This window comes from Protopterus annectens, chromosome 4.part1 (genome assembly GCF_019279795.1).
Source record: "Protopterus annectens isolate FY-2018-M chromosome 4.part1, PAN1.0, whole genome shotgun sequence".
NCBI lineage: Eukaryota > Metazoa > Chordata > Ceratodontiformes > Protopteridae > Protopterus > Protopterus annectens.
The window spans coordinates 420,658,289-420,679,438 of record NC_056734.1 but is presented as its reverse complement, the minus strand read 5'-3'; the positions used below and the strand labels follow the sequence as shown (position 1 = coordinate 420,679,438).

Below are 21,150 nucleotides of genomic sequence, written 5' to 3'. Positions count from 1 at the left end.
TACTTTGTCCAATTGTTGCTATTTTTATTTTATTACATCCTGATATCTGAGGTATATTCAGTCAGTAAAGCTGGCTTTAATTGGATGCAGGGAGTTGTCTGTGGATAAAAGTGACTGACACTGTTGTCATTTATTTAAAATAAGCATTTATCATTCTGGCTTTGCAGAAGTAGTGTGCATATTTTTTTCTTCACTTTCTGTAACAGTCAAGCCTCAACACTGCACACAACAAGTAGCTGTCTGTGGTGGTCTGAGCTGGATATGTGTGATAGCAACTAATCACTGGCAGAGTGTTGCACTGAGTAGTGTTGCCATATAACAGCATTTGGTCATCCTGTTGAGTTTTTGGCTGTTCATTCCTTCCATGTGCAGTCCTTTTCACTTTGTGGATTTTATCCAAGTGCATTGCTTTCTTCTCTCAGACCCTCAGCAGTGTAATATATGCCTCTGGCCATTTGTTCTTTTACTTTTCACCCCAGTCTAACACCAGAGTGGTGCACGGTAGATAACTGTCTTTTTGGAGGCGCAGGAAGGCAGGCGATATTCCCTGAAACACTGAGTATATTTCACATGGGGGGGGGTAAAAAGTAAGGTAAAGTATGAGAAATCAAGAAAGAAGTAATCCACTTACATGATATGGGACCAGGATGAGGGGAAACAGAGAAGGGCACTGGGGTAGTGCATAAAAAACTAATGGGTAACATGGGGACTCATAGATTGATAATTACAGCTAGACATCTAAGGTGTACATAACCAGTAAAGTGGCTACAATGAGTGGATTTGTACTGAAGCAGTCTGAATGAAAGTGGATGACCACACATGTTAGATCATATGTAACAGTTATTGACCTGCTGTAATACAACCCCACCCAGCTGTATTTGGCCTCACCCATTCAGTTGCTTCCTGCAGACCCCCTTACTTTTAGATCACCAGCTGCCAATGAAGAGGATGTGTTAAAGCTTGATAGGTAATTATATAGCAACCTTTAGTTTAGGAAGGGCATTAATCACAAAAGCATTTTGTGTATTGGTTACCATGAAGTATTATTCTGAAGCTTTGCTATTTATGGCTGTCTAATATCAACAGCAAACTGCCTTCTTGTCAAATGAACCATTAATTCAGTCTGCATCCTGTCATAGTGAAGACACACTATGATAGCACGGATGAGGCATTACAAAATGTTAAATTAAGCATTGTTTTTTTCCCTAGAATTTGCAACCTGATACTTTTTGTACCATGGCAATATCATAACCTTAATACAAGCCAGCCATTAAGGGTAATGTCATAATTTAGGCATCAAGAGATGTTTTTAAAATTAGTAGGGATGGAATTTAGAAGATAAATCAGTTTGTAAATGCAAAAAAAGTGTTTTTAAATAGAAATTTGTGTAGGAAAATATATTGCTATCACTAATGGACAGCATTTCCTAAGCTGAATGCTTTTTTTATACATGTATTTGTACATAAACAGCATATAAAGAACATTTATGCATACATACTACAATATGTGTAATTACATGTAAATTACAATTGCCATTATAACTGTGGCAAAGGTATGCTCTGCTAATAAGTGTTGGTTTAATGGGATACTTGCAGTACAACCATCTGAAAAATAATGCAAAGGCCATTTCCAGTATGACTGTTTGTGTTCATGGTTTGGCCTCTCCTCCCATCTAGTGTCTAATAATAATGAATACAAGTGGCAAAGTATATTTTAGTCCATAGTACTATGTCAAAGAAAATATGGTTTATAAAGGTAAAAAATAACATTAGCTGTTATGGCAATCAGCTGCAAACTAACTGTCCTTTTGACAGGTTTGGTTCTTGTAAACAAGCTTCACTTGCTTAATAGATCATTCTGTTTGGGCAGTTAGAATAATGGTTAAGGTGGTTACCTTACAGTCACAAGGTCCAGGGTTTGATTCTCACATGGATAACTGACTTGGCTTAAAATGGCCCATAAGGGCTGTTAGCTTAGTATGAACGTTTATTAGGGGTGGGAGGTTGGCATAATAGTTAAGGTGTTTACCTCACAGACACAGGGTGCAGGGTTTCATTCTCACATAGGGTAAATGGCTAGGCTTAAACTAGCCCAGAAGGGCAGTTAACCTAGTTCTAATCTATGACCCTATAAGAGTAAGTATTTAAGCATTTTGAAGCACAGAAGTCATCCCTGAAAGCAAACATTTGAGTCAGTTGATTCTTGTGTGTTTAACTATAACTTTAAAACTGAAAGGATGGACTAGAAGTAATAAAAATGGACTGCAGGCAACTCCATTGGTACAGAGTGATAAAGCTCTGACTGTAAATCAGGAAACTCACAATCACTTGTAGCTCAGGTACCTACTAGGGCTGTGTGGGAAGAAGCAGAATGAGGAAACACTGCCTCCTCGCCTCTTCCAGGTAGGCAAGAGAGAATGGGGAGATGGAGGCATGGCAGAGAAGAGGCTCACCTGGCAGAGGGACATGTGTGGGGTACCCTCTAAGATGCGATGGTCTTAGGGGGGAGAAGGCGCAATGGGGAAAGCCTGGGAACTGAAGCCAGTTGTAAATGGCAAACAAATTAAAAAAACTGGACTGCATTTTCTTTATATTACCTCTGAGTTAGATTGCAGATATTTAACCATCACATTACTTACCTGCTTTCTTATCACCTCTGAGTAGAAATGAATGATGACTATAGAACAGTATCAGTTTTAGGGCATTTACTGTTTTTAAAGTTTGTCTACTGCACCTCAGAGCCATTTTTTAACAGAGAAACGGTATTAACATTCATTTCATACAGGCCTCCTAACATCTTGTCTCTCACATGGCCTGCTGATGTCATACACTATAAGTTGCCCTGCACGCTTGTAAAAGTCAGACCTGTGTCGTTGTGCTTGCGCAAAGTACTGTGTTCTGTAGTCTATGTACATAGATAGGGGTTCTGTTCTCACTGCATTCAACTGTGTGTGTGTCTAGACAGAAGAGCAGAAGTGTATATCCTGCAGGCACTGCTCCAGTGCCACAAATTGACAATATTTTTATACTTGCACATGCCTACACATCCATTTCATGCAGGCCTCCCAACATCTTGTGTCCCATATGGCCTACTGATGTTATCTACTATAAGTTGACCTGCATTCTTGTAAAAGTCAGACTTGTGCCGTGGCGCTTGTGTAAAGTACTGCATTCTGTAGTCTGTGTACTTAGATAGATAGGGGTTCTATTCTCACTGCAGTCAAATAAAAAATAAATTAAGTAAAAATAAAAAATAAATAAACTGTGTGTGCATATGCGTGTGTGTGTGCACTCTTGCTTGACATTATAGAGAGCATTTTACTCCAGCATGTGGAACACTGTTATTACCCTATTCTCCTCAACATATACTGCGGATGTCATGAGCTATAAAGCGTTGTCTGAGACACTCCAAGCAAGACTTTTGCCATGGTACTTGCATAAAGTACTGTCTTCTGCAGTTTGTGTTCTGCGATAGGTAGTGATTCTATTCTTACTGCAGTCAGCTGTGTGTGTGTGTGTGTGTGTGTGTGTGTGTGTGTGTGTGTGTGTGTGTGTGTGCCCATGCGCTCTTGCTTGACATTACAGAGAGCATTTTACAACAGCATGTGAGACACTATTACCCTAATCTCCTCAACATACACTGTTGATGTCATGAGCTATAAAGTGTTGTTTGAGACACTCCAGGTCAGACTTGTGCAATGGCAATTGCATAAAGTATTGTCTTCTGTAGTGTGTGTACTTAGATAGGGTTTCTATTCTCACTGCAGTCATCTGGTGTGTGTGTGTGTGTGTGTGTGTGTGTGTGTGTGTGTGTGTGTGTGTGTGTGTGTGTGTGTGTGTGTGTGTGTGTGCACTCTTGCTTGACATTGCAGAGAGCATTTTACAGCAGCATGTAGGGCACTGTTATTAGCATATTCTCCTCAACAGACACTGCTGAGATTTGTGGATATGTAGTACTCCTACCATGGCAGGGTCGGAGACTGGACTGGAGGTCAGGGAGAAGTCACCTCATCCTATGTGAGACAGATTACAGTGACATGGCTTTTAATCTATCCACATACATCATGGCCTGGATTGTAAGCCCTGTGATTTCTTGATTAGAAAGCCCTGTGGTCTGTCCAGCTGCTGCATGTGTCTATTGAGGTACATACAAAAGCAAGCATTATGCTCTATTATTGTTCTGATGAGGATTGAGTACAGTGCTGCTATGATCTGAATATGACAGTGTGACTTGTGATGTGCGCAACATAGGCTTTCAATGCCAGTGTGGTCACTTGCTGTTTGAAGTTCAGATTGCTATCTACATGTGTTTCCGGTGCCTGCATCACTGGGTTTCAGCATAGCTGGACTGTTGTCCATGCTGTAATTAACACGGACTTCCACTTTTCAGAAGGACAACATAAAAACATATTTCTGTATTTATTTGTAGATTTTGTGGATTTCTCACCAGTCATTTGTCTCTGTTAGCTCATCCTGTAGTATGTTATCATCACTGGTAGACTCAATGACTGCACCCAATATGCAAGAATCAGCAAACATAGTAAGCCTAAGGCCATTTACTTTGGTCTGAACTGTCAAAAAATAGTCCAAACAGTAAAGGACCAAGCAGGGATCCCTGCGGTTTGCCATAGGTGGCAGCTCTACTGGTACAAGTTGATTCACCAACTTTCACAATATGGTTTCTGTCTGTATCCATCTGGTGATGTAAGAGTCACTCCCCAGCTGAGAGAGTTTCTCAATGATGCTTGTGTGGGGGATTGTGTCCAAACCCTCGACCAGATCACGATAGGCAGTATGCACTGTCTTACCTTCATCCAGGCCTATCACACAGAATCAATGGGCTGTGACAACATCTCAGATCACCTATGAAGTGACTCAGCACATACACCTTCCTGATATGATTGAATACACACTTCAAAACAACCTCCACATGGGCTATGTTCCTGTAGAAGGGTGTACATCAACATGCATCCATCAGAGTTGGGGGGACAGCACCTGATGCATGCATGTATAGAGACATCCTGACTCTCCTCAACTGTGAGGTACACCAACATGTCATCAAGGACCTCTTCTAAATGGACTCCAGTAATATTCCAGCTGTGCAACAGACCTGTGTCAGTTGTTAATGCTACATCTTGTCTGTTATATCTGATAGATGTCCTCAAAGTGATCATCCAGGGCATGCATGGCGACAACAGTATCATCTTGTGGAACTTGACCAAGTCAAGGCATGTGACATCAATCCACACTAAGGTATTCACTCTACACTATCATTAGGGGTAGAATACCACTGTATGAAAGTATGAAAAAACATGAAACATGATTCCCTCGTACTAAATACAGTATATCTTACGTCTGCTTAAAATAAAATTATATAATTAAAAATCATTATAAAAATCACAACATGTGAGTCCATGATATCCCACTAATTAAATCTAATAGTATTCTATTGAACAATAAATATATAATCCCTAGTACTGATGAAATTGAAATAAAGTGAAAACAACAATAAAATGAAATAGAATAACTAATGCTACGCCCTATCTCATGAGGCTCTTTAATCTCAATATGCAAGAAATAGACAACTTATCGTTGATACCCGGGTGGTGGCAGGCATCCAATCTTAGTTGCCATAGCAGCTCTCTTCCCTCTAAAATGAGAGAATCAACGGCACCCCTGCCATCCGATCTAACATGATCAATGATAGTAAATGAGAAAAGGTGGGAAGGATTTTCCTTTACGTGTTTTGCCAATGCATTTTCTACCTTACCTTTTCTAATTGTGTATGTATGTTCGTAGATACGCTCATTTAGTTTTCTATCGGTCTTGCCGATGTAGAAAACTGGGCAATGAGAACACCAGGCTAAATAAACAACTCCTGAACTGGTACAGTTGAATCTACCTTGAATAGTATACCTAAATTCTCTGATGACAAAAGATGAGCCCACCATAATAAACTTACAATACCGGCACATGTTACATTTATACATGCCAGATCTTGCCAACATAGGCTCATACTGGGACTCTAAGATATTTTTTAGGTTTTTACCCCTCCTGAATGTTATTTTGGGGAATTCCCTTGCATTTGCTCTACACAGCCCATCTTGCATGAGATAACTCCAATTCTTATAAATAATAGAAATAATACCCTTTACATCCACATTATATGTGAGAATAAGATTAAAGGGGTGGATTGTCTTGCTAGCTTTAACTGCTGGACTTGTATTCTCACTGGTATTGGAAGAATTTAATATGGGAACATAAAAACCTGACACCCGCTTATTATGGACTTCACAAACCAAGTCCAAAATTAGATCAGCCGGGTACCCTCTCCTTAAGAAAAGACTCTCCATAAATTTACATTCATTAACAAAATCACTATCTCGAGTCACCATTGTCGAAGCCCTCACCAGTTGCCCCTTAATGATCGATTTCTTTTGAGAAAAAGGGTGACAACTGCTAAATTGGAGGTAGCTGTTAGAGAATGTTTCTTTGCGGTGTATTCTAGCTATGTAGCGATTAGTTTTCCTCTCTTTAGAAAGATCAACATCCAAATAAGAAATTCTGTCACTTTCCACATTGAAAGTGAATTTTAAGAAATCAGTGGAAGAGCTGAAGTGATTTAAAAGAAGATCCACTGTAGTTATTTCTCCTTTTAAGATGTTAAAAATATCATCCAAAAAGCGTGTATATAACAATGCCTTTTCCTGAAACAGAGGATATGTAAATTACATATTCCCTCTCCCAAAATGCCATCACCAAGTTCGCTACACTAGCACCGCATGGAGAACCCATAGGTACCCCGATTTTCTGTAAATAGTATTTGTTGTTAAAGGATACGTAATTGTTGGATAAAATTATATCCAGCAATTCGCTGACCAATTGTATTTCCTCCTTGGGTGCTCCTTTAACATTCTTCAAAATCGGAATCCAATCCAAGTGACGTTGTTTCCGTTTTTATGCTTTCAGTGTTTCTGAGGAAGTTGGTGAATTTTAAACTGATGAAAAGCTCGCAAAGAAGCTTAAGTTCATTAATAAAGTCTGTTATTCCAGTGTTACCGGTCTCTTTGCTGGATGTTTTTGAGGAGCGAAGGAGTGTAGTTTCCTTATTTTGGTACAGAGTTTCTGCAAGTACTTGGTTCGTTGAAGCATTTAAGCAAATCAGTTTGCACAGCTTTACAGTATATACCCTACCCCAATTGTGTATAACATCCCTGATAGATGTCCTCTGCATTATTCATAGAAGAATACTTATCTCACACTGACATCCTCCCCATTGTTATGTCACCTTGTGTGACAGTCACGTAAAACACATTTTCGCTGTGCAATTCCTACTGTACCATATAGATATGTGATTGGTGTTGCTGCTACAACCATCTGCCACTGACATGATCTCATCTGCTGTACATTAGATTGTTTCACCTGTCCTCTTTCCCTGTGTTCATTCCTGCACTTCATCTGTGTATCCCTATTCAATACACACACTTCTCCTGAGTGTTCATTTTACATGGCAGTCCATATACCATTACAGATTATTTACAATGCTTCAGTACAGAATGCCAGGAATAGGAAATCACAATTCTCTGCACTGTAGATGCACTGTCCTGTACTGTGTTTGGACCATAAACGTCGCAGTCATAGCTCTCAACTGTCCAGATATTCCCATGAGGTCCATATGAGTTCCTTATCAAATTTGTGGCTTTCTCCCATATCACTGGGATGATCTCAGGACTGATGTGACTAAGTATTACATACATAGATTCATAGGTTCATAGGTGTGTACTAGGCTAACAGTCCTGGAGTCTATATAAGCCTAGCCCAAGAAGATTCCCTGGCATCATGCCACCCAAAGTTAGTTCCCAGTGCCTATGTCAAACAAGGCCACTAAAGTGATCCCTGGAGTGAACTTTCTATTGCCCACTCACTCATCAAGATTTCTTTTAAAGAGGGCCAGTGAAGTGCTCTGCTTGACATGAATGGGAAGTTTGTTCCAGAGTATAGAAAGTTTCTAGGTTAGGAATCTGTCCCTCCTGCATGTTTTGTTTATTGTGGTAATGAGGTTAAGGTCCCTGGAGCATGTGGCATGGAGGGATTGAGATTTCTTTAGGTGTAGCATATCTAGCAGCTCAGGGTCAGACATGGCTTTGCAGGTGAAGCAAAGATTGCCTCTAAGCAGGCAATGAGACAGAGTATAGCTGGAGTTTTTTGAGTCTGTCCATATAGGGCATGTGTTTAAGGCCTAAGATCTTCTGAGTTAGGTATTTTTGTGGCCTTTCCAGTTGTTGTAGGTGTCTAGTGAGGTACTTACAAAATGGGGCATTGTATTCTATAATAGGTCTAATGAGGGATGAGTAGTGCGGGATTATGACCTCTTTCTTCCTGGATGAGAAACCTTTTGTAATGAGATGTGCCACATAGAAGGACTTTCTGACTACATTGGCAATGTGGTTATCAAAGGAGAGGCTGTCAACCTGTGTCCCCAGGTCTCTTACATCTTTGTGTTTAGTGAACTACCGCCTATGTGGTTGTTCTTGGACACCAAATTTTTCCCAAGGGGAATGACAATGCACTTTTTGGCATTGAGCTTAAGGCCATAGTTCTGGCACCAGTCACTGGTGTCAGTGAGGCCTTTTTTTAGAATGTCGTCATCAGTTGGAGAATCAATAATGGCTCCCAGTTTGCAATCATCTGCAAACTTGGTCAGCCAGAGTCCCTTTGTGTTGGCTTGAACTTCAGAGAAGTACATGCCAAACAGGAGAGGGCCTAGGACTGATTCCTGTGGGACACCACTTGTAACTGGTCAGTAGTCAGATTTGAGTCCACTACTTTCACAGTGTGGGTTCGGTCAGTGAGCCAGTTGGCATCCCATCTTATTACCTAGGGGTTTATGCCTAGTTTATTGAGTCTAACTATGATTCCTGAGTGAGGGATGTTGTCGAAGGCCTTGGCAAGATCTAGGTAGGCTGTGTGAACTACCTTGCCCTCATCCACAGCTCTGGTGAAGACTTGAAGAAGTCTATGCGGCTAAGCAGGCATGATCTACCTTTCACAAACTCATACTGCGTGGGATCCAGAATTTGGAGATTCCCTATGTCCTTATTTATAAGTTCCATGATGATGCGCTCCATAGCCTTACATATCAGACTTGTCATGCTAATGGGGTGATAGTTCCCAGGGTCTGTAGTCGCTCCCCCTTTGTGGAGTGGGATGACCATAGCAGTGCAGCATTTGCTAGGAACAAAATCTGAAATGAGGCTGTGATTGAACAGGGTACTCAGGTGTGGTGCCAGTTCACTTTGTAATTTATGTAGAACACAGCCAGGGATATTATCAGGTCCCATGGAAGCTGTATTCTTGGCTTTGGACAGTGCGGTTTTTACCTGTGTAGCCGTGATAATAGGGACTTGGCATTCCTCAGGTATTATGATAGGCCCTTTAGGGGGTGAAAAGGGGGTAAAGTTCTCACTGAAACTGTCAGCCAATATGTTGGCAATTACAGTTGTTTCTATGTATGTATTGCCATTGTGCTGTAACTCAGAGCAGATCTGATTATTGCCATTGTAGATCCTTGACATAACTATGGAATGCATTGTGGTTGTCTTTAGAATCTGCATCATTTTTGTTTTCATAACTTGCTTTAGAGGATTTAATAATGGATCTCAGTTTTTTGCCGAGGCTAACAAAGGACTTTTTCCAGTCTTGGGACTTCACAGTTTTATGCAATAGTTGTTTCCTTGTCTTGTAGAGTTTGTTTATGGTGGGGGAACCACCAGATTGGCTCATCTCAGTCCGTATCTCTCAACTATCCTGATTTTTGCAGAATGTCCAGTTTTTGTCTCATATTTTTTATTTTTTCCTCATGACATTTTGGTTTTCTGGTAAACGTTGGCATGTTATTGAGGATTGAAGTAAAAAAATAATGGCAGACATTTGAGGTTCAAGCTCTATGCTCTTCAGAAAATTCATGCGACTGTAAAACCTATGCTATGCAACGCTCTACATTTGTAAGAGCAATATTAAAATCTGGCCCTATTTTTGGCCCTTTGTCCCCCAATTATTTATGGCTTTGTCCAGATTTCTTGTTCTAAGAGGGTGAGAGCTATGTTTGAGTTTCATTCTACCACATTTCTATGTGACATCTGTCACATATGTCCCTATTTCTGGTTAATTGTCCCCACATTATGTTGCCCATTGTGCAAATGTGTTGAGCTAAGAGATTCAGAGCTGTCTATGAAGCACTGGTGATCATTATGACATTCCGCGCAAAACCATGGACCGTAGGTGCTCTGCTTTAAACAATATTACTGTTTGTGTTTACTTACACAGTTTCCTGGGCAGCAAGTGCCCTGCACCTTGAATAAGCATTGCGGTTTCACTCTCATTTTATTGAAGTGGACTGAGTCGAATGATCATATCATCAACTCACATCAGCGAAAAGTCACATTTCCGAATTCTGATATAGCTGAAATGCATTCCAAATTTGACCTAGGAACAAGCATTAACATGGGTCGAGGTAGGGGTGAGATTTATACTTCGGCAATATCAGAGTTTGACATTTTCAACAATTGAGTTTCAGACTTCGTGCAAAGTGGATTTGACCGAGTCCACTTCAGTAAAATGAGAGTAAACCTGTATTGCGCAATGGAGCACATTGCTACTGAATGTGCAAAACCGCGCACACATGTAAACTCAGTGTAGGCTTCGCGCGGAACCCACACAGAGTTTATTGAATCCTGGGGGATGTGCACAGTGAAGAAGATGTGAATATTCAATGAAAGACTGTTAAGTGTTTTGTAGGAAGTGTGGAAGTGAAGGTCAGTTTTGGTTTGATTATTTGCTTTCAGTTACAGATGAAGAAGGAGATAAGAAGAGGGGCAATGGAAAAAGAAATGTCGAATGAACATCCGCAACATGTAAATGATACAGGAAATGATGCTTACAACGGTTAAATGATATTTTGCAGCAGGATCAATGTGTAGATGTAAATGTACAATATATTCATGTTGTTGTTGAGTAAAATGTGGAAAGTGAAAAGAAAATGTTGATGGGCACAAAAATTACAAATATTTTAATGTGGAAACACAAAATCAGAATGAAGTGTTAAAGTAAATGGTGGATGAAAAAGAGGAAGATGGGGGATGTGGCAGAAACGTATTGGAAAAAAAAGAAAGCAGTTTTTGCAGGTAAAAATGCAAAGAAATAGTTGCTGAGCAAAAAACAAAGAGTAAAAAATAAAATAGCAGAACTAATACAAAAAAAAAACTGCAGCAGTAGCAGCAATAACAAGGTCCTGTCACTTATGTTCCTCTCATTAACTGTAGCTCTTAAAAAGATTTGGTTACTGAGTGGAGAAAAATAAAACTAAGGCAGGTAACACGTGCATGAGTGTGTATGTGTGTGTGTGTGTGTGTGTTCATTCATATATGCATGTCTTGTAATGGTTTTGGACTATGTATTACAGCAGATATTTAAAATACATTATAGTGGCTAATATTTATGTAAACTCTCTGTATTTATGTAAGTCATTCATGCTATGAATAGTCAACAGATACATGTATGTTTGTGTGTGCATGCGTGTGTGTCTGTGTGTGTGTTTGTGTATATGTGTGTGTGTGCAAATGTATGGACATTATTAAATATCTGAGCATCTGTTATTTTGGATGTAATATACTTTCTTCAGTAAAAATATATACCCTACACTGACTTTCAGTCATTAATTAGATGAACTATTTTGCATGAAATATATAAAAGAGTATACGCATGTACTACTAATAAAACGCATAATACAATTTAACAGATGGCCCATTATCTAAGCACAGTAATACTGTCCAAGATAGGCATTTCAAGGAAATAATGGACCTTCAGATAGTGGGAAGGTAGTCTGCTTACTGCATCAGGCCTCACAGTACCCATGGGTGGTGCTTTATTTCTCTATAATGACCCAACCCCATAGAGCATTATTGTTTGCTTAAATGTTTTTCAACTTGAAGACACAGATACATTAAAATCATGACACAAAAATAAAAAAATATTAAACAGGTCATGAATTATGACTGAAGCATAGTGACCTTGCATTTTGTATAGTAGTCCATGCGTATTAACATCAGACTGATAATAGCATATGCTATGACACCATACTTAGAATAACAAGCTTCAGACCAAATTAAGCATATAAAAAAGAAGGCTACTCTTCATTTCCAAAAGAATAGCGCAAGGGGACATATTACAAAATGACCAAGTTGTTATCTATAGAGACATGTTCTTGGCACACTTCAGCACTTTTACACCCATTCCCTCAGGCTGTGAGCGAGTTACATGTTATGTTGTTCTGCAATAGAAAAGAGTGATCAGAGGGATGCTAAAGAGTGGAAGCACATACTCAACACCAGCATTAAAAACATATAGTAAAACTGCACTTTGTAAAGTCAAGTGTAGTTTTGTTTGTAAATCAATGTATCACTTACTAGTGGAAAGGCAAATCTCCAGCAAACACTACAGCAATTCAAATTTCTTTTCTCAGGAGAATGTGGTCAGTACAGGGCCCTACGTTTGTCTGGAAATGAACCACGCAGCATAACTATTACTTACTGCAGCTCTGAAATTTAAAAGTACTTCAGGTTAAACGGGCATTCACACTTGATAGACCATTTTATTACAGCACCATTAAGCAGAATTTTTGTTTCTGGACAAAGGCAATTGTTTACTTTGGGTGAAGTTGCTGGGAAAACTTTGAAATTATTTCAGTGCATTTTGGGGAACTCATATGATAATAAAATATCACACCCAAATAATAGCTTGAAATCTGAAGAAGGTCTATATAAAGAAATGACTTTTGTTATTTATATAAAGTATTTGTTTCACCATTTATTTCCCCTACACCTTAACATGTTACAGATGGAAAGTGTCCTTATGTTATCCGTTTTGAAAGGGAATTTTCACCGTGCTGTATTGTTCATTCCTCCTGAATGCTTTCATATTCTCAGATAAGCCTTTTATATTACAGTCTCTTCAGTGGCATGAATGTTGACTATGAGGACTTGTACATTACAATCCAGGGAGAATGTCAGGGGTAGGCAGTCATCTAATTGTTTGTACTAAAAAGCCACAGAGAAAACAAAGTTGTTAAGATGGTCTCTGTGTATATATGATGCATATGTGAATTGTTTCAACTTTTTCAAGGACTCAACAGAACCTGCTAAGACTAGCAAGACTTTGAAGTTCAGTTTTAGAAGAACTGGGAATAAAGCTGACCCTAGACAGATAGGGTTGTAGCCCCTATTTGGCATGACTAAATAAAATAACAAGGAATCATCTCAGTATCTTCAGAGATACACTAGCCACATTAAAGTTAGCAGAGATGTAAATATTATCAGAACTTGAAAGTACATGACAAGTGACACATTCCTTATTGGTTGCTCACTTTATGCAAGTCAGAGTAACGAAGAAGCCAGAGCATAGCCTGGCACACAGTTCTAACCACTGCTCTTGCTGCTACCATATGAATAAGAGAAATGGGTTATAGGCAAAATATTAACAGACAAGTGAGTAATAAGGGGGGGCACATTCTGGCTAGGCTTATAAATGCCTTCGGGCAGATAGCCTAGTACCCACCTATCAACCTATGAGTATGTATCCCAAGGAAGACTGAAATTAATTTTGGAACGGACAAGGTACTGTCATTCTCAAGGGAAATATGACAAACTGAGAATATAGAGGAATAAACTTGTATGATCCAGTTTGGTTCATGGGAAGGGACATTTGTGGAACAACATAATGTAATTCTCTGTTCTAGGTTGAGAAGCCTCATTACAGCGATCAGAAAGAAAGGAGAGAGAAATGTTTCACTGCATTACTGTTGACCCAAGTATTACTTATGAATATTTTTACATATATATTCAATTGTGCCAAAAGTTAGATTTCATCAGAAAAAACATAGAATAAGAAAAATCAGTCTAGTGTTCATTTTTCATTTCCATGAATCTAATTTTTTTCTGGTTCTGGTTTGTGTTTTTGTGTGTTTTTTGTGTCAGAAGTTAAGAAAGCTGAATGATAGATTCATAAAGTTGATTGCGTAGCTTACAACGTACAAGTTGGAAATTATGTAACGTATCTTTTATATATATTTTTTTCACATTTGAACCAAATCTCCATCTCCAAGGGTCTTGCAATGTCAGGCCTTAAATAAATATATATATATATATATATATATTTGTATTTATGTGTATATATGGATATAGATGTTGATATATAGATAGATAAATATAGATATAGATAGATAAATATAGATATAGATAGATACAGATTTGCATGTTTTATATATATATATATATATATATGTGTATGTGTGTGTGTGTGTGTGTGTGTGTAGTGAGCCTAATAAATCAGTACTCAAAAATGTGTTCAAATCAATTTAAGTAGCTGATGTGATCACAACAAACATGGCCTTACATGCAAATGAATTTAAAAATTTTAAAAACTAAATGTCAAACCCTAAAGTAAATGCATTAGACAGCGCATACAGAACGTTTTGTCATATTTTCCAGTGCAGAACTTAGACCTTAGATGCTTTCTAGAGGTAAAGTACATGCCATGAAAGTAAGCATGTATAGTGGAGAATCCTTGATTTGCAAAGTGCACAGTGTGGTTATAGAGCAACTTGCTTTATTGTGAGCTACAGTTGAAATATGGGCACAGTCCAGTTCATTATAAATTCACATATAGATATTCAGTGCTACTTGTGTACACTACATGACAACTGCCCTCCCTAGCAGTGCCTCACCTGGTTAGTCACCTAATCCTTCAGTTTCTTTCTCTGTAAAACAAAATTGCATATAATTATGCATTCAGTATGTGTCCCTCAAATAGTATGAGTCTCCCCCAAAGTGAACATCTGTATAATCCCTTGATAATATGACGGTTTATCACACTCCCTGCTGCCTGTAAAGAAAACTTGCAAATTTCCCTTGTTTTCTTGCTGATTTTTTTCTCTCTGCTTTTGTATATAGTTGCTACTGTTTTACTCAGTACTTCTCCATAGTGCCATTGTTGGTACATTCTTATTTAAATTCTTCCTTACTCATTGGAGTCCTTTTTGCACTACTATTGTTAAAAAAAAGAACTTTAAGTTAGTACTTTTTCTTGTAATTCTTTTGTGGACTTAAGCTTAGGCCAGTGTGGCTGACTAGCCTATTGGTTTTAAAAAACGCATAATATCCCAGACTCAGATGCCCAAAGGGCATGCGTATATTGTTTGGGAGCTGCTCATTTAGATGCAGACTGCACTGTTTGCTGTGGGTTAAATTCTAGAGCTCTCACTTACAGGAAAGACACGCTGGTGTTGAAAGGCCTTCTGCTTTCTAATTCTTTGTCTTCTGCTTCCATAGCTATGGCTCATATCCCGTCCAAGAAATTGGAAAGGGGGATACCAGACTCAACTCACAAAGATAAATACTCTTGCAAGATGTCACCAGGTCACACATCCTCTTTGGCTACTTCCTCAGAGCCACCACCTAAAATGTCTAAATAATAGGATCCAACCACCTTGGATCTGACCTCATCTAAATCTAAATCACCCTGGATCCGAACACCTCTCCTGCTACCAGATCCAGCCACTTCTCAGCTCCCTTCACCCTTTTTGGAGGGATCCCCTCACAGACATTCAAGATCTCTGCCTTCTAACTTCTTTCAGGTCTTCCAGTTTATCTGAGTCTGACATGAATAGGATGATGAGAAAATTTCTCAGAGCTCAGAATCAGATGGGAGTATTTCTGGCTCTGACTCCCATCAAATCCATGAGCCGACCTTTGTCTCCTCCCCCCTTGGTCTCTCCTTCTCTGATCTGACCCTGTCTTAGATCTGAGATTCCTTGGGATGTCCTTATCGGATCCAGAGATAGTCTGCTGTTCGACTCCAGCAACTTCCCTTAGTCAGCTAGCCCTGAGACCTTCAGAGTGAGAGGACTGTCAGAGTTGAACTGTCTGCACCAGATCCAGGGGGCTAGATTTGCCTCCAAAGCTATCAGAGCTGTGTCTGCCTTCCAGGGCTTCGGCACTGGACAACTCAGGTCTGACTCCTTTCTGGGTGGAATGCTTGTGAGGTTGCAGGAGCTGACTGTTTACAAATTATCAGCTCTTTTGCTATCAACTTTGGTTGCCCCAAGTGCTCTGCCTTCGAGGTTGTGGAGAGGGCCTTTTCTTTGCCTAGAGATGGGACATCCATGCCTCCTCAGATCAGGCAACTATACCACCTTCATTTCTGTGCTTTGTGCCTCATTCATCTGTTCCACTGGGACAGACAGTCCAGTCTCCAGTCAGTCCCTCAGGACATCCTCATCTCTTCTGATACTTCCCTAGACCACCTCACTGAGGAGGTCCGCCAGAAGAGGACATGTAAAAGGAGGCACCTAGATTCCCCTCAGGAATCTCTCACTGGGGACACTGATTTCGATGAAGGGGAGGGGTCCTCCAGATCTCCACCGAAGACATGTTATTTGGAGACATTCTAGAGCTTTTAAAACAGAAAGGTGTATGGTCTTCCAGTACCCCTTTCCAGGAGGAATCAGTGCTCCTGGAGGCTTTTGGGTCTGGCTCAGCTACTTCTTGGGTGACTTCCCCAGCTGACAAACTCATAGATCTTGTTTTTCACCAGAGATGGAAGGAACTGGATACTGTGGAGCTGATCCCTAAATGTCCTGATAAAAGTTTAGCTCCTCCTAAGGACAGGCATACTGAAGCAAGGGGTCTCGATTGGTGCCATGGTCATGGCGGCAACCACCAAAAAAGAGCTTGTGGTATAGAGCTGTTCTGTCCATCCCCCCAACAAGGAAGGTGTTGGACAGATTTGGTAAGCTTGTGTATGCTTCAGCAATCTTTGCCCTCCGGTCACTGAATTTCCTACAAATTATACAGGATTACAAAGAAATTTTACTAAAGAACTTTCCAAATATCTTTCAGAGCCCATCTCTCGGCCTCTACCAAGGACCAAAATATAGTCTACCAAGGACCAAAATATAGTCTCCTCGCAACTGGCCACACTCCAGTCAATTTCTAATGCATCCATGAGGCTGATCTCCCATGCAGCAGAAGGTACCTATCAGGAGACGGGCTCTGGCATATCCATTAGGAGACATGCGTGGATGTGACTTTATAATTTTGTGGAGCCCTTTAAGTCTTCCTTTATCAGTGGTCCCTTTGATGGATCTTCCTTATTTAGCCCCAAGGGAAAGAGAGCCCTTTAAGTCTTCATTCATCGATGCTCCCTTTGATGGATCTTCCTTATTTGGCCCCAGGGTAAAGGACATGCTCTCCAGATATAAGTAAGAGGGAAAGACCCTGTCTGCCATGGGCACATGTTTTTGTAGTCCTCAAAGACCTTTCTCTAGGAATCAATGGGGAAGTTTAAAATGTGGTTTCATAAGTCCTAGGATTCTTTCCAAGACTCATGTGGAGATAGTTCTACCAGGGGCAGAGGGCAGAACTTAAATGGAAGATGCTGCCCCCATGGCAAAGGTGGCCTGCAGAACCAGGGATTCTGGGATTCCTTCTCAGAAAGGATCCCCAACTGCTATCCTCTGGAGACAGTCAGGGGATGTTTGTTTCTGCACCAAAGAGCCTGGCTGTCCATAACAAAAATATTCCTGGGTGCAGAGAATTGAATCCAGAGGTTATGTCATACCATTTCCCTAAACACCCCCTGCAAGTATGTATAGAATCCCCAGTGTTCCACCCAATCAGAGGGAAGCAGCAGCATTAGAAATAGAAAAGCTGCTAGAAAAAAGAGTCATCTAGAAGGTTCCCCCATACCAGAGAGAATCCAGGACCTATTCAGGATTCTTCTTAGTGTCCGAAAATACAGGGGACTTGAGACCAATATTGGATCTCAGCAAACCAAATCAGTTCATGCAATATTCAAGGTCCTGGATGGTCATGGTTCAGTCTGTTATGCCTCTGCTGTAAAAGAATGATTGGATGTGCTTAATAGATCTTCAAGATGTGTACTATCTCATCAAAATAAATAGGCAGTCCAGTTTAGAGCACTGCCCTTTGGTCTGACCACAGTCACCCAGATGTTTGCCAAGTGCATGGCAATGAATGTCAGATTGTTGGGATTCCAAGTGTTTCCATACCTAGATGACTGGGTTTTAACTGCCCCAATCAGGCATCTACTCTTGAAGCAAGGGACTACTTGTTCCAGTTGTGCCAGTTGTGCCTCCATCTAGGCATCACAGTCAGTTACAACAAATCACAGCTCACACCTGTGCAAAGTCTGGAGTTCATAGGGCTAGAGTCAGTCAGATAACCTTGCTTCCTTCTGTTCAAGTCCAGGCCCTCAGATCCCAGGTCAGGAAAGTCATACAAAATTCTTCACTTCCAGCATGACTAATTTTACAACCCTTTTGATCCATGGCAGTTGCTATCAGTCTCATTCCTCTGGTCAGATTTCATATGCAAATACTTCAGTGGACACTGTCAGCCTAGTGATCCATTCTTCTGCATCCTTTAACTGCCCCAGTCAATATCACACTAGCATGCAAAAGGGAACTTCTTTGAATGATTCACTCGAATGAACTCTCAGAAGGCTATCCATTTGTTCTCCCCCTGCTCATGGCCACAATGACCACAGATGCCTCCAAACTGAGGTTAGGGGACACTACTTGGGAAGGACAGTCTGGTCCTCCAAAGAGGCCAAGATGCATATCAGTGTCCTGGAAATGAGAGTAGTTCTACAAGCATTGCAGGCCTTTCAGGATGTTCTTCCATCCAGGACAATTGCTATTCAGATAGACAGTATGCCAGTGGTCTGGTACATCAACAAACAGGGAGGAACCAGGTCTTATCTACTTTGTTAAGAAGCAATGAGAGTATGGCAATGGGTGATCTGTTCCAGCTACTTTCTAATAGCAACACACTTCCTGGGGAAAACCAGTGTGATTGCCTTTTATAGAAGCAGTGCAGATGATGAAAAAATGTTTTAAGTGAAAACAATTTTAGTTGTAAAAATACTGATCAACACAGCGTTCTAAAACTGACTTTTTTCTGTGGAGGTGACTTGCCCCCACAAACTAGTACTTAGTAAAATGAACTGCAAAACTCTTGCACTTTGGGAAAGTGGAAGGCCCTCAAACACAGTCACACCTTTTACTGAAGCATATTTTGGCCAATGGTATTATTAAAGCAGTTGGCTTTCACTCTACTGGTATAGGTCTTTGAGACGTGCATGCTGGTAACTTAGTGTTTCTTGTGGTAGAAATATGCATATTAAGTAACGGTGACTTGTTATTCAATTTAAATGAGGTCTAATTAATCCTGGATACTGACTACTTTTTCATAAAGATTAAATACAGAATGGAGGCCTCTGAACTGTTAGTATATTTTAAATGTTGTAAAAAAGTATAATTTTAAGCATGCTATATACTGGCACATTTACCTTAATAATATGCATGTTTTTCTTTCATTTTGTGAAGGTATACAAGGGAGAGGACACAACATTCCAGCTCTTAGGCCTTCAGGTCAACACAGAGTACAGATTCCGTGTGTGTGTCTGTCGACGATGCATGGATACCTCACAGGAACTCTGTGGGCCCTTCAGCCCATCTACTGCCTTCACTTTAAGACGTAATGAGCTTGCAGCTACAGGTGAACTTGGAACAACAGAAGTAATGAAAATTAGAAGTATAAGGCCCACCGATGAACAGTTTGCAGCTCTTCTCGTGTTTGGGTTTGCAACACTCTCGGTTTTGTTTGCCTTTATTTTGCAGTACTTCTTTATGAAGTAAGGACCCCATGAAAATGATGTGTACACTTAACTAATGCTACGCATTATAATCAAAGCATTTATTCAAAAATTCCTTTTGAAGTCTATTTTCCTACATTTTGTATATTCCTTTTATGAGTACATGTGAGAAAAAGTCCACAATGTGATGCACCTTTTTGGAATATAAGGCTAAAATATGAAAATGGAATTATATGCAAAAAGAGTACAACAGTTTTGGTATGTGTTGTGATTTTACATAACATATAAACTATTGTAGTAAATATATGTTGCCTTTATATTTTATTATTAATGTTCTGTAATTTGTTCTTTAAGTTAGTACATTAGAATAATAAATTACATCTTTTATTTCATGTTAATCTTCATTTACAGTATCTAAGCTGCTGTAGCATCACTGCATAATCGCTGACCAGCTGTACTGATAGCATAACTTTACTCTTTTGACCAGTGTCTTACAATCATAACATTATCACTGTATTAGTTACTTTTCCCACTAGGATCTTTATGTGGCAGCCAAGCTTATTCTAAGCAAAGCTCCACTTCTGTCATCTTGCACATGTAATGAAAAAAACATTTGGTTGGGATTTTATAGCTCCAAAACCTCTACCCAGCATTGTATTAAAATTTGCTTTTTTTCCATTCTTTTTATGAAGATTATATTTTGTACTGTAATATTAATTGGATCTTAATGTGGGATAGCACAATCCATTTTTGATAATAAGATGCAGTGGTTTATTCCTAGTAGCTATTTCAGTCAAGGACTGTGTTATGGTCATTTGTACAAAAAAAGAGTTCTGGCCTTCCTTTTACGCAAGTATATGTTATTAAATTTATAGTATATATATATATATATATGTTGATGTATGTATATGTATATATATATATATATATATATATATATATATATATATATATATATATATATATATATATATGTTGATATTGATGGATAAAAGGGATACTATAAAATATGGTATGTAGCAAGTTGGCATATGTATTTAATTCATCCCCACAGCTTAACGGTTGTACAGCCTAATTATTGATGTATTTTTACAATTATTAAAATAAATATCTACCATCATTATGAAGTATATATTAAAAAAACAGCACTCACCCCCAGAATGTGTTATGACACCTATTAATGAAACCTGGTATGTTTAAGAAAAGTATCAACATACAAGAAAAGTGAGAGCGAGAGAAAGCAACAATAATTGTTGAGTTCTATTACATAACAGCAGCAGCAGTACTTTATGTAACATTATAAAGCAGGGCATTGTGCAATAGTTAGTACTGTTTTATAACCAAGGAACTATTTCTTTAGATATGTGTGTATAATCTAGCCTTGGAGAACGGCAGTAATCACACCCTCTCAGTAGTCTTA

The 21,150-nt window shown here is 39.4% G+C and overlaps 1 protein-coding gene across 1 annotated transcript in view; it reads left to right on the top strand.

Annotated features, from left to right (window-relative positions):
* FNDC3B (fibronectin type III domain containing 3B) overlaps positions 1–20,578 on the top strand; it is a 2,611,550-nt gene extending 2,590,972 nt beyond the window's left edge. The window contains exon 28 of the mRNA XM_044070236.1: positions 19,462–20,578. Within this exon, the coding sequence (XP_043926171.1) occupies positions 19,462–19,773 (312 nt within the window). The 3' untranslated portion in view covers positions 19,774–20,578. The remainder of the gene's footprint in view (positions 1–19,461) is intronic.
* Positions 20,579–21,150: the final 572 nt, after the last annotated feature.